This window comes from Fundulus heteroclitus, chromosome 7 (genome assembly GCF_011125445.2).
Source record: "Fundulus heteroclitus isolate FHET01 chromosome 7, MU-UCD_Fhet_4.1, whole genome shotgun sequence".
Lineage (NCBI taxonomy): Eukaryota > Metazoa > Chordata > Actinopteri > Cyprinodontiformes > Fundulidae > Fundulus > Fundulus heteroclitus.
The window spans coordinates 39,945,740-39,960,996 of record NC_046367.1 but is presented as its reverse complement, the minus strand read 5'-3'; the positions used below and the strand labels follow the sequence as shown (position 1 = coordinate 39,960,996).

Below are 15,257 nucleotides of genomic sequence, written 5' to 3'. Positions count from 1 at the left end.
AAAAACAATAAAATAACACTAAGGGATAAAATGGAAAAAAAACAACAACTCCTAAGCACACAAGAATTAAGTGAGAAACGTGCTACAAATCACAATAAAACAAATACAGATGAAAACCATACCAGTAAAAAAAGAAAAACATGTAAAATGAAATCTCAGTTGGGAAGGCCATTGAGTCAAAGTCGCACCGGACTATATGCATTTATTTTGAAATTTATTTCACACAATCACAAAACTAAAAACTGACATTTAATCTGGTAAACCAATTTATTCAATTACACAACTGCATCCACAAACGGCTGAATAATATAGAACATAGCTGGGAGGGTGAATAGGGTAAATTAGCATAACAAGCAAGCAACTCCCACCGGCAAGCGCATTTCAAAGTTGTCAAAAGTTGTCAAAAATTACACTGTTTCAGAGCAACATAAAGCTCACGTGCATCAGTGAAGTTGTAACCCGCCTGGACAACATCGAGGTAAGCTAGCGCTAGCTGTTAGCTTCACGGACAGCCCAACAACAGGGTTCTGTCGCCGTCTGGGTCCTTAGAGCTACACCACCCAACGCTTTGCTGCGTGAATGCAGACTGAATCAGTGAAACAACATACAAACATGTGTTCAGACTTTATAGTCCATAAGTTAATGTTTCAATTAATGTTTAAATGGTATAAGAGGAGCATATAGTTTTCACATGGTTACTGTCTATGGCCACCTTGTGGCCATGAACATAACTGGTTCATGTTGGACCGTTTAAATTTTACATATAAGTCGCACCTGACTATAAGTAACCGGATCGGCCAAACTATGAAAAAAAGTGTGACTTATATTTCGAAAAATACCGTAAGTATTTACGATACTTTGAGTGCCCTAAACAGCGGCTTAGTTCACTTGTGCCATGGGCCGGCCCTGTCTGCAGGTGAAACATGGTTTTATTGTCAATGAAGAAGTTGCATTTGCCACTGTGGATCTTTATGTGCGTAAACTGTTGATTTACCTGAAAGCAAACCCCTAAAGAACAGAAAAGCTACAACATGCTTGCACACCTGGTAACTGATATAGTTCTGAGTGTGTGGGCGGAGGATCCTCCTGATTTTTCTAACACTGGACCTGATTTCAATCATCCAGACAAAAAGAGACCATGGTTCTGCCTCCGCCATGTTTCACTGGAGTAATGGTGTTCTTTTGTTGCTGCACTGTTGTTTTTTTTGCTTGTTTTTTTTGTGGCCAAAATAACTTGAATTGTGCTCCAAAAATGTTCCAATTTGGTTTCATAAGATTGCAACACCTCACCCACACGGTACGGGGAGATTTTTAGATTTTGGAGAAAAAGTGATTCTGTCATCAACCCTACAGCTTAGCTCAGAAATATGGAAATACAGCAGATTGCTGTGACACGTGGAGCACAGGCACTACTTGTAGGCAAATTCCTGCAGCTCCTGCTCTTTGCCTCTTGGCAGGCTCCCTGCCCAGTTTCAATCTTTTCAATGATTTGAGGAAATGTCCAATCTTAATAGCCTCTCGGTAGTTCCATTTTTTTTTTTTTTTGCAAATATTCATGACTGTCTACACTCCCTTCAAATAGAGCTGATGGTGTGGCATTTATTTATTCCTCTTTTGATGGTCTGTAACCTTCTCATAAACTGTGACTTTCACTAAAGGAAGCAAATCAACAAATGTGAGGGAAATCCTACTAGACTAAGTACTGACTTAGAATTTGCATCTCAACATAATATCAGTTTAAGGGAGTGCGACCAAGGTTTTGCACCCTTTTATTTATTTATTTTTAGATATTTTTCTCCAACAGATTTGTTTTGTCAGTTGAAATGAACAAAATATTTGTCATAAACGTTTGGAAGGAGTTTAAAAATGACCCCTCTGCCATTTTTCCAGAGGTATGAGTAAAACACCAAAGCAGAACATGATAAGCAGCATTTAGACTTTGTTTCTAGGATTTATTTTAATGCATACATGTGTAGCCAGAAAAGGAAACAAAGACTAGGGTGATGAAAAGCTGGTCTTTTTACATTTTATCACAAAACCGCAAAATCTGAGAATATTCCCTAAGGTCCGTTGTCTACAACTAACATTACAAGCCAGATTTTTTTCACAAAGCACTCCTCTTTTCTGCCCTCTCTCTCTCTCTCTCTCTCTCTCTCTCTCCCTTCCACGCGTCAGACGATGATAGACACTCGTGCACATCACCCTTTGTAAACTAAGCATACCAATCGATACACCTTTCCACTCGTAAAAGCCCTTGTTGGCATGGAACAAGCTCATCAGGCAATAATATGCCGTGGAAGAGAAGCCGGTGCTAGAAACGAACCTGCTATTTGGCAGAGTCCTGAATGACCATGGAGTGTCAGTTCTCTGTTCAAATATACAATCATCGAGCCAAGAACAGTGACATGAGAGGTCTCAACGCTGGGAGTGTGCGGATGGAACAAAGCCCTTAGCCTGGAGAGGGCCACATGAGGCAGTCTGGAGAGCCACACAAAAAAAAGAGAGAAGAACTGGCGGTCAGGCAGCTGGCATGTTGATGCCACTCAATGGAGTGAGGTATTGTTATGATGACAGTCATGCTGCGGGCTTTCTGTAGACGAATCACGGAAAAATCTCAGATCCTCTTCAGCCCAGCTGCTGGGAAACATTTTATTCTACATGTGATAAAACTCCAGGACTCTACTTTCATACTTTGATCTTTTTCAGGTTTCTCTGACAGAGAGAGAAAGAGAGAGAGAAAAATGTAAAAAGGAAAAAAAAAAAACATTTGTTTTGAAATGAAAGGATAAAAACCGAAAAACGTGACTCGTCCACATGCCATTAAACTGTCTTCAGTACCCAGAAACAGATGTGCAGCCTGAACATTTTCTGAAGCCTGAAAACTACAGGAATACTTCCATCGCTTGTAAACAATAACGCTGAGGGATTCATTACCGCTGGAGGCAATCCCATCGTCTTATGAACAACAATGCAATCATGACTTACACAGGAAGTCGGTTCGTCTACACGAGCAGCACAAAGAAACTGCCTCTGTGAAGCGTTCACAAAGAACCCAGCCAAGTTGCTTTTGTTACGGACCTAAAGCTATGAAGACTTGAATGATGCGATGATAAAAACGCTGAGAATCAGACGACATTGATCGGGTTTTTCAGAACCCTAAAGACAAACAGGAGGTAGGCTTCAATTACAAACTGAAAATACAAAGATAAACTGGAAACAGATCTGAATTCTCTACTCAATCATATGACTTTGACGGTTGTAATCATATAATTATTGTTCAATGACGAATTATTGATTGAAAACACAATCTCAACTTATTTAGGGCGAAGATGTATGTATTTAAAAGTAGAAACGTATAGAGTATTTGCACAAAATATCTTAGTAAGTGGCACCTTTTTATGTAGCCATTAATAAGCTTTATAATTGTGTGGGAGATTTCCACCAAACTGGTTGAAGTCGTGGATTGTTTCTTGGTCAACCCGCTCTCAGTCCATGGCGATATCAGTGACGCCAGTTAAGGGCAGGTTTGAAATTCTGCACAACATATATTCTTGGACTCTTAAGCAGCAGTTTCAGTTGTTTGAGCTGATGCTTTTGGAATAAGTTGTTGAGAAATGGCTGCAAAATAATTCCCCAACTTGTGTGAAACCTGGAGTTTAGACATCCGTGTTCCTGGGATTTCTCATTGTTGAGTGTTGTCCAATCGGTGCAGTCTAATTCATTTCAGAAACACAATACTGTCCATACATCCATATCCTTAACTGAGAGCGGGTCAAAAGGGTCAATAGATCAAGGAGGAAACCCCGGACATCCTTCTCTCTCTCCATCGACATCCTCCAGCTCAATTTGAGAGATCCTAAGGCCTTCTCAGGCCAGACGGGATAAAAAGTCCTTCCAGCGAGTTCTGGGTCTTCCCTGGAAAACCTCTGGAGGGAGATACTCAGGACATATCCTGATCAGAGGTCCAAACCACCTTCACCGACTCTGTGATGAGTTGAGCTCCTCCTCCTATCTCTAAGGGAGATGCCAGTCTTCCACCCTGCAGATGAATCTTGTTACAGGCGCTTGTATCTTGCTCTTTCAGTCTTGATCCATACATCATGACCATAGACTTAGTCGTGACCACTAACAAGATTTTAACAGGCTTGGCGTTATCAAGTTAAGATGTTGCATAACCTTTAACACAGATTCGTAACATATTTGGCAGAATATACTGTATATTTGAGTCTGTATGCTTCATTTAGACCCTGATCTAAGTCCCAGTAAATCCACATTAAATTCAAACGTGTTCACCAAGTTCCTCTTCGGAATCATTGCACATATGTTGTGTAACCATCCCATCCTGGAGAAAGCGCAGCTCAAATAAATCAGTCTTCAAGCTGCGTCTGCATACATGGTAGTTTTCATCACAATCACGTCTTTTAAGCATAAAACAATCTTGACAGTTTCTGCAGCTTCACTGTCGATTCCCTGAGCAGGCAGCAGTGCATATGTTTGGAAGACGTCGACGTCAATGCTTGAAAACCAGGCCAATTTGGCATGTCATAGCACCGGGTTTATACAGAGTTTGAGCATACTGCTTAGGATAAAAAAACAAAAAAAAAAAACAACAACACATGACTGTGAAGAAAAAACAACTACGGAGAGATATGAGAAATGTTGCAATAGATTGCATCTTTCCAGTGCAGGAGGTTAGAAGTTCAATGTTTTCATCCGTGTCAAAACTTCGTCCAGATCTCAGCGATGAATCAAAGAGAGCGTCTGCTTGTCTGGCCTTCATCTGTTTGGACAACAGTTTGTCTGGTCCACTTCAAATTTGGCAGGTCTCTTACTCCAGGCATGTTTGAAGATTCTGTAATAAGCTCTCCTCTCATCTGGTGGCCTCCGCCTGTTCTGCGCCGCGTTGTTGGTGTTTATCGCAGCGCCTAAGTTTCCCTTGTCTCTTAGCAACGTCGCCAAAGGTCACGGCGATGTGACACTGACTGCGACGGCTCTGAATCCAAAATCATGACCTTTCTGCAGATGACGCAACAGGTTTAGATAATCTGCATAAGGACACGAAGGTTATTTTAAATAGATGGAGCTTTCTGAAACAATCTGATCCTCGCCGGGTTGCCGACACAATTCCAGATAGTCTTGTTTTGTTAGAGTTATTCAAAATGAAGATGCTGAACAGTTTACAGCCTGCAAACATCCTGTGTGAGGTCTGCTTCTGTTAAAGCAGTTTGAAGCTAAGAGAACATCTTGTTTTTTGTTTTGTTTTTAGTCCCATCAGTCATTCAGCCACGGATTAGAATCGGCCCATTTTACCAATCTGCAGAACTTTTCCTGTCCGTTACATGAATTAAACTCGCCACCATGTGGAGTCCATAAATGCATCATCTGACACTTTATACACAAATGCATTTTTCCTGATTTTAACTTAAAAAAAATAAGATCAATGCTTCATAAAAATGTTTTGTTATATAAAGGGGAGCATTTTGTAATTTTTTTGTTGAATTCAAAGCTACCAAAAACAACCATCAGACTAAATGTTTCCTGTTTTGGATCGACTGCCTTCAAAATAAGACAAAACTCACAAAACTCTGTATTTGTGTAACTGTACTTTGATTTCTAATGTCTCCTTTAATCAAAATACCTTATACGTTAAACGTGACCTGAATATCATAATTGGGTGTAGGTTCTTATAGGTTCTTGAACTTCTACCTACTCCTTTTGGGCGCTACTAACATGTCTTAACATCTCAATGTATATCTTGCTTGTATTGCTGCTCAAACAATTGAAAATAAAAATAGGATCACCGATGTGCAGCGTTTTATCGTCCATTTATCGTTATCGAGTTGAAATGATCAGTATATCACTATATTTTAGGCCATAACGCCCAGCCCTGCTCGTCAGTAATTTTTGTCTAATTCAAAATCCTGCTTGAACAAAAGTGTGCATAAACTTTAAAATGCTTTTCTCTGATAAGTATTTACCAACTACATTCAGACGCAGTTGTTTAAAGCAACATCTATACAGCAAGTTTGTAAAAATATTCTAGGACTGATCACTAAGTTGTACTAAACTGTCTCCGTGAAACGTGACTCTCCACAGAGAGTCAGAATATAAGCAAGTAGAACCAACAGTTTTTGGAAAGAGGTTCTACATCTATGGATAAAAACAAAAACAATGTAGGAACCTGCGGCTGCACCGTCTCAGGGTGACGGGAGTGTGCAAGCAGATTTTTTTCAAAGTCACACAATCAAGGCAACGTTTAGATAAAAAAAAAAAAAAAGATTAAATAAAAGCCGAGCAGCAGCTGATGAACAGTAGCGCCTCTTTGATTGCAGTTAATGCTAAACAATAGATAAACACAAAACTGAGGTATGGTTGTTAAATAATGACCGCACCGACTGATATTAAACCACATTTTCCATCATCATGGATCATCATCATCAATCCCTCCTATCATCTTAGTCACTAAACTCTTCATCAGGTGTGGACACAAAGGGCATTTAGACTTCATCCTACTGGCCAAACACATGCCTGGAAACACGTAGCTCTGATTCTGAAACTGCAACTCTGTGGAAAGTTGACTGATGCATCAATCAGAATTATATGTGTGCTTTTGTAGGTTTTCATCTAACCTCATGAAGGCTAGAACATCTTCCTTACTTTAGAGGGAAGCTCTCGTCTCTTTCCTATTTTGAAGAGTGGCTAAGAGTAGTCGAGCTTTGTTTCATGTCATATTTATACCGCAAAAAGGAACAGGAAGTCATGAATTACTAAATAAAAATCCAAAACACTCTGATACCCAAAAAACAATAAAGTAGAAAAATGGCTCGAAGTTAGCGACCCCAGTAATTGCGGTCAGGAATTTTGTCAAAAATAATTCTTAAATTAAACGTTTGTTACAAAAATACAATGTTGACCCATAAATTTACATTTACACTTCCAGTCAAAAGTTTGGACACACCTTTGTCATTTAATGACATCTCCTTATTTTTATCACTTTGTCTATTTTAGTTACATATTGGAGACATCAAAACTATAAAGCAAACGTGTACCATATTTTTCGGACTATAATATACGCTTAAAATCCCTAAATCTTCTCAAAAATTGATGGTGAGCCTTATATATGATCACCGTTGTGCTTACTGACTGATTTTACGGTACAATGTGCTCAAAAATCTGTTAAAATTAGTAAGTAAGACATTTGTTAGCAACCAAGCCGCTCCGCTCAATAGATATTTGGAGCATTACGGTACACTGTGTCATTACCTAAGGACCCCTGAGCTGTCTAGCAGACTGCCTGACTGTAATGTCTAAACTAGAAGTGCATTCATGTAAGGCAGCTCAGAGTACACGCTAGCAACAATAGACCTAGTGGGCGACTGTGGCTTGATGGGTTGAGTAGTCTTGCAATCGGAAGGTTGTAGGTTTGATTCCAGCGTCCCCTTTTCACATGTGGATGTACCCCTGGGCAAGGCACTTAAGCCCAAGTTGCCTACCGAGCTGTGTATCGGTGTATAAGTGTGTTTGCGTTAGTGAGAGCGATTGGGTGAATGTGGCTTTAGTGTACAGCACTCTGATTGGTCAGCATGACTGGAAAAAGAGCTATATAAGTTCAGTCCATTTAGTAAGTTAATTCAATATAAAAGTTATGTTTACTTTGGCCTGGTGTACAGGGCAGTGTAGTCCAACTATGGATAGAGAATGATATTACACACTTGGGGAGAATATTTATTGCGCCTTATAATCCGGTGTGGCTTATGGTCCGAAAAATATGGTATAGAAATATGTAGCAAAAACAGTTTAAAGTAACTTATTGTAGATTTTTGAAAATAACCCCCTTTGATTCCTGCTTTGCACACTCTTGGCATTCTGTGGATGAGGTTTTCCAGAAGTCTTGAAGGAGTTCTGAGGTAGGAATAAAAATAAAGACAAACCACTGAACGAGGAGGTGATTCCAACACCTTTCACTGTTGGTGTAGTTAAAAAGACGAAAATAAAAGTATAGAAAGTTAAATGAGGATTCTAAATGAATGAAGCTAAGACCAAATCTATAGGAAAATGTAACTTTAAAACCAGTTCCTTTCTGGTTTTAATTAATTTACACTCTAAATCAAATAGAAATTAATTCACCCTTGAGCTGCACATAACAGGCTTATTTAATCAGGAATAAAAACATCTTTCTGACACAAAACTCTTGTTCACAGACATACCCATCAGAACGTAGATCTATTCAGGTGTGACGCAGGTATAAAATAAATCAAAAGACCACACAAAGAAATCCTGCTTACATTTCTACGGGGTCTCCTGTAAGACGTCCGCACCTCGCATTATTAAGGTGCAATAAATTAGACTCTTGTTTGTCCTTCTTCCTGATTTGAGTCATTTTAGCAGAGCAAACGTTGCAAAAACAGATGACAAAAACCACTCATTAAATATGATGTGTATGGGTTTCATCACAAGGTGTTCTGCTATCATCTTCTTTCAAATATTAAGGGACGCACCAGAACACTCCTGACCCGCACGCTGGTTCAGAGCCCAGGAAAACTTATACTTTGTGCTCCTGCTCCGGTGCTCCAGGAGGAGATTACAGTCAACTGAATAATTAACGAAAACAAGCTGCCAAACATCAAATATTGAGCAGGTAATGTTTATATGCTAACAATTAAGATAGCGAGTGAAGCACTTTCTGGTCTAAAAGAGAGACGCTGTCAGCCAAATGCATCTCCTCCCATCTACCTGGAACTTCACTTGGATAAGAAGATCAAGGAGTCCTGCTTTCGTGTTTTAAGCATCAAGCTGATCAATAATGAAGCAAGATAAATTAATAATGAAGGCTGAACAACCACAGTGGTGAAACATCCTTTTGTGACCTCTCTCATACTTCGGGGCAGCTTTTATAGAACTTTGCAACAGGGTCTGAACTGTCTGCTTACATTGTGCAACACAGAAGGTCATAAAGGGGGCACCGGGGAAAAGAAAGGAGTAAAATTACTATAAATGCATTAAACTTTAACTAAATTCAACAATGTAGCTTCCATAATATATCCAGCCGCTAATCACTGACTACAGACACACTTTGAATAAAGGAAGTGGAGTTTGGTTTTCTGGTTTTCTTTAATGTCTGATCTGCCCATTCAAATTTTATTTCTAAGGTCTGTACCTCCGAGCTCAATAGTTTCAAACTTATTTAAATTTAACCGTGCAATATAACAACTGTTGACCATGAAATGGAAGAAATAAGCTGATTTTATTCCCATTTCTGCATTACAGCTTCTGTCCCACACTTTTATCTGGACTTTACTGAACTCCAAACTAACAAACTAAGAACATGCAGCAACTTTATGGGTTTATACAATAAGAAAAATGATCACCAGGCAGGGTAGATTTGGGCAAAACTGGCTTGGTCTGGACAGGTGCTTCTGACAGAAGTTTAAACCAAAGAGGCAAACTTATCAGAATATGCTGGATTCTGATAAGTTTGGCACAAAGATTAGGACGCCTTTTGACTGTAGGGTGTTAAAACTGTATGTAATGGATCTGAATCTGACTATCACTAGACTGTAGTGGAATAAATCACAAACTCCAATCTGAACTTGTGTTGCGATAGCATGGAAATGAGCAGTGAATGGGTAAATATGAAAGGGTTATTGTTTTGTAGGTTCTAACCTGTTGAAGTTTACAGTTGCACATGTGGTTTCTGAGCAAAATACTAGTTTATGGAAAGTTCATAGGTATTTATGTTTACTATTAAAATTAGACTTTTATACACTATCCACCATTGCAATCAATCTAAAGACTAAATTTGCTTATTCTGACAAGATGTGACGCAGAACATTTAGATGATTTTGTAATTGTCCAAAATTGTAATATGTTTAAAAAATATCTCAATAAATATCTCAACTGCGTACTAATTCTAAATGTTAGACAAAGACGATTTCTCAAGTTATTTCTGAATGCATATGTTCAACATGATGATTTAAAAAAATACATTCCCTATACCATTGTACCAAACCCCCCATCAAATGGTTGTTTGACAGAGAAAAATAGTGAGCTATTACATTTTAAGTGCAGTTAAATCATGATCTGCATATTAATAATTTGCCAAATCAGATGAACCCTTACAGAGGGTAAAAAAAAGTGGCTCATCTCTAGTCACATTATCAAAATATTCAACATACATGCTTCACATCCAGCTTGTTTTCAGAGCAAAGCTTCTCTTCCTCCTTCAGTTGGCGTGAGCTGTCAGTCAGCTGTGTGTGAGAGATGAAGAGGAGGACTGAACTACTTCTTTTGTAAGTAAGTTAACAATTTAAACATTCGTCACACTTTCAGAAAACACAGCCATAGCTTGGGAAGCAGCAACTATAACATTTAAAAAATAGAATAGCATAGACATATTATAATCAATCCCAAAGCCAAATGTGGAAACTCAACAGCTGTTTAAAACATAACAATAATAATAATAATAATAATAATAATAATAATAATAATAATAATAGTAATAATAATAATAAATCAGGATTTCTTGTAAAATGGCCAGTTGGTTCTGTTCTGTTTTAGTTGATTAGAATGGCCAGTGGGTTAAACCTGTTGCATCTCTGAGACTTTTAATTTGAAGTGTTGAAGGAAGAAGTGCTGAAAACTGGCTGCCTGACAACATGTGTTTTGAGTACTTGGCAGAAAAAAAATAATACAGACAGAAAAGACACAAACTACTTTGTACGTAAGGAGGTTATTGGAGAAAATTATTCAGTATTAGTGTTGATCTATGGTAATAATAAGCTTAAACTGTAACGTTCTCTGCTGTTGGTGCCATAACGGCGCCATAAATATGAATTTATACTAAAGTATGAACACAATTATTTGGTTCTGTTAGTGATCTAATTGTACTTAATGTAACTGGTTTACTGAAGTAGCCTATTTGATGATGAGCAACTCTTAATTTTAGAGCAGTGTTGGTGTTTGTGGAGCTTTGACTGTGCAGTGATGTTATTTTTTTTTTTAAAAGACTATGAATATGTTTTAAATACTTTTTTTTACTGTAATAAACCCATCCCTGTTTGCTTGCTCTGTGAGAATACCACGGCTGGCTAAACATTAGCATCTTCTTTATAGCTGTGTGTCATTTTTGCAGAGGTAGGACTGGGTTTGAGTCTAGTCTTTGAGTCTAAGACCATTTACCAGATAATATAATGAAATTACTCAATTACTAAACTGATTAAATATCAATATTTTTTTAGATTTATTCTATTTGTGAAAACACAATAGTTAAAGTTCTCAAGGCTTCCGTAATGCCTCGGTGTCACCTTAGAATTAAACAAGCGTAAAAACAATGCGCTTAAACAGCAATATCACCCAGATTCCTTATAGATTATGTACAACACAGTTTATTGGATAAACTTTTACTCTTCTCCTGAAAACATAAAAAAAAAGATTATTTTGACTCCGACCTTGTCTTGTCTTGTCATCACACCAATAGAGACCCAGCTGAAAACTACTTATGGGTCCCAGCTTATTTTCGCTGTATACTGTATATGATTTATTTAGTCAACCTATCTGAGCCCTTTTGACTCACTGTGCTCACTTGGTGCCAATCCACTACAAGCAAAGCCCACATGGGGCCCACATGCTGCCTGCTGTGAATGCCTGAGTAATACCCAACACGGCGTGGGGAGCGGGGAAGGGGGCTCCACAGGTCTCCACCAAACGTTTAGCACACGGTATGAAAACGTGGCTAACAGTCCGCTCCAGACCACAGCTAGGCACGATGAGGCAGCACATAGATTTATGAATGCTGTGGAGACAAATGTCCAACTGACCGGTCGACACGGCACCAATTTGCCAGCAGCTAAATTGTTTTTCAATCCTTTCGGTCGGTGCTGTATTATGTGAGCTGGAAAAAAAAAAAAACCTGCGACTAATGAGCCGAAACAGGGAATATTGCCACTTATCCAACTGGAATCTGACAGACTTTGCTCAATAGATCAATTCGTCCGCCGTGCTAACGCAGGAACCAGTACAGTAGTCCTATTAAATGGATTGCCCGTCCATTAACTGCAGCTTTACTGAACTGTGCATAAGAAAGTGCTGACTGGTTCTGGTTCTACTTTTTGAACCCAATGGAAATGAACCAGCTGCTCAGATTTTCCTCTGTGGCAACCGTGAAGCACTTAATCACATTAGTGTCTTATCTTTGTGTCTAAACATGAAACCTTCATCATGAGGACAAAGACAAAACAACAGGTTTGGGACTGAAAGACACAAATATCTGCAGCAGAAATGGCAAAGTCCTTGATTTTTTTTTTTTTTTTTTTTGTTCCATATCTGGAAACCCATTTTCATGCAGTCACAGTAAATCAGGATATGTGTGCAGTACAGAGTTTAAGCAAGTCCCAGAGACACAAAGCATCTCATAACCCGGTCTATCTCTGCACGCAGCAGCATCCGAAGAGTCACTTAATGTCAGAACTATTACTGTAAAGAAATGCTGCATTCTGCCTCAGAGAACTCTTTGTCACTCCGCCGATTAATCCTTCAGATTTAAGGCTAATGGAAAACCTTTGTCAACCCAATAATTCTCCACCTTTTTATTCATCAAGGCTAATTCTCCAAAACCTGCTCAAACACTTGCTCTGAAGCGACGCCGAAACGCATTTTTGAGCACATTTTCCAGTCAGCCTCCTTCTCCCTGAACAGAAAGGTGGTGGTTTTGTTGTTAGAGTGCATGAAATGAGAGAATAATTAAACCTCATAGAATTACCGAGAGTTTACTATGGGGCTATAATTATAACAGAAAGGGTTTTATCTTCTTTCTTCTTTTTTTTCCGGTGGACCAACATTCTCCTTGTCACGGTTTGCTCAATCCAATTGATTCTCGATGTGTGTGTGTGTGTGTGTGTGCGTAGTGTTCTCTGCATATGCACTCAAGCCTCCTCAAGGCGTGTTGGATAAAAGCCTTCGCCGAAATGCACACAAGAGTGTGTCAGGAAGTGGATGTGTGTGGATGTGTGTGGATGTGTGGAGAGGACGTGTACCATTATCAGTCATTAAGCTGGGAACCCTCACCACAGTGGACAGCTGATGATCCAGAGCATAATGCAGGGTGGAGATTATCAGAGGGGCGTATCTCGATCAGCATGTGATCGATCGCCACCCCAAATGACCGGAAAATATCACTAATATGTTTAAACAAATGAGCTCATTCATCACTGAACATGGGAGCCGCTGTATACTTTAACACAAAGCCCAGTGAAATGTCAGCTGGAAACACTGGAGAGATGTTTGCTTTGTTCTGACTTGTTTGCATTACACAAATAAGACTGAGGCTGGTCTTTTATCAACCTTCAGAGGTGAAGAGATCATTAAAAAAAGTCAAACTCCACCAAATGACACGTTTCAGGCGATACAGATGACACATATTCTAAATGTTTTTTGTTTTAAATGATAGCCACATCCTCTGGCTGCAAATGGCATCATGACTCCATATTGAAGCGTGGATGTTCCGAGCTATAATATCAATACCTCTGCTGCTGCTGGGAGTGATCGGCTCGGAGCTATTTTTAAGGGCTCAGACTCGGACGGGCGGCAGGGGAAATATGTGTCTGCGCGGCGCTGCGCTCTGCAGCTCGGCTCTGCTCTCTTTATGTCTTTTGGCTCCGATGAGAAATTAAAATGTACAAGTTTTACAGCCATCTCGATGCCCAGCGCACCCAAAAACAAAAACGTATGAATCGCCTTTATTTAAAAGCAGCGTGGATAAAAATCACAGGCGAGGCAATGGGGGGAAAAAAAGGGGGGATTCGCAGGAAAGCTCAGCCGCGTTTCGTTACTGCCGCGTTTAAGTTTCTGCTCAGTTTTGAGCTGCATGGGGACTGGATGTCCAAGAGGTCGCTTTAATGTCGGAGTCACGCCACCGTCCCCCGTTATTCCGGCGGCGATGCCCCAAACTGGCTGGATGTTGGTTGCGCGCATCCATCCCAAACATGCCCCGCTCCGGTTCTCCCCGAACTGTCCCTGCAAGGCGCCACTGCGTTTATTAAGCTGCATGCATTGCTGACATGCTGCAAGACTAACTGGAAAATATATCCACCCAACAAACCCCTCCAGAAAACCCCCTGGCCTCAGTGGGGCTTTGCGGTGTGCTGTGTCCAAACCCAGCATGGCCACAGGACACAGCCGCAGAGCCACAACACGCAGAAAGACCACCATAAACTTTTGCTGTAGTCCGGGAGGACTCGCACGGTCAATCACATATCACGGAACCAGAAGCGGGTCTCACCGGAGCAGTTCCAGCCGGTCGGAGTCTGGCAGTCGCTGAGGGAGGACGGGAAGGCGCGCAGCTGCTCCACAGGTAAAGTGGCGAGGAAGGAAACGATGGTGATCCGGATCCAGCCTCCCGTGAGAGACGCCGCCGTGCCTCCCCGTTGGTGCGGCCGAGCCTGCGCAGCCACGGACGGACCCATCTCTCTCACTGGCCCCGGCCGCAGCACGGGCGAGGCGGGGAAACGGCGCGCAGCAGCTCTGATCCCGACAGGTTCAGCGGGGCGCCTAGAGCCCGACGGCGGAGCATTTTCCGAGCGACACGGTGCGCCCCATGAAGCAGTGGCCCGGGCGAACTGGGCCGATCCGAGGCAGGTGGGAGAAAAATAAACCCGAACCAGGACTGGGAACCAGGGGTGGGGGGGGGGAGAAAGGGATGGAGGAGAGTGAGTGGGATGGAAAAAGTTGGCGAGGCAAGCTGAAGGACCTAAGGAGGAGAGGATGCTGAACTGTGAGGTGAGGGGGGACAGGATGGGAGGAATGGAAGAAACGGGGTGATTAAAAAAAAAGAAGAAGAAGAAGAAGAAGAAAAAGTGAAGCCAGGATCCAGCGACCGGGATGGATACGTGTGGTAATATCCGCGGTGAGACAGCAGCGCTCCTCCGGTGCGTTCAGAGCCGCAGCCACACTGTTTCTGTCCGCCTCTCTCCCCAGCAGCTGCTGCCGATCACGTGGAGGATGATGCGAAAGAGAGAGAGTTAGAGAGAGAGAAAGGGAGGGAGAGGGAGAGGGGGTCGCTTACAATTAAAATATCCAAGTTTTAGAGAAGGGCTACAGGCTGAAGGAAGTAAAAAGCAAAGCCACAGAGAGGAGCTATAAAAGACACAGTGTGCTGTGGGCGCAGTCCCAGCAGCTGCTGATGGCTGCCCGGCACACAGACACATCAAACACCCCTTTCATTGTTCTGCAGGCTGCTCCTGGATAACTGCTCCTCTCTGAAA

The 15,257-nt window shown here is 41.0% G+C and overlaps 1 protein-coding gene across 1 annotated transcript in view; it reads right to left on the bottom strand.

Moving 5' to 3' along the window:
* tmeff2a (transmembrane protein with EGF-like and two follistatin-like domains 2a) overlaps positions 1–14,894 on the bottom strand; it is a 197,304-nt gene extending 182,410 nt beyond the window's left edge. The window contains exon 1 of the mRNA XM_012879613.3: positions 14,276–14,894. Coding sequence (XP_012735067.2) covers positions 14,276–14,459 — 184 coding nt within the window. The 5' untranslated portion in view covers positions 14,460–14,894. The remainder of the gene's footprint in view (positions 1–14,275) is intronic.
* Positions 14,895–15,257: the final 363 nt, after the last annotated feature.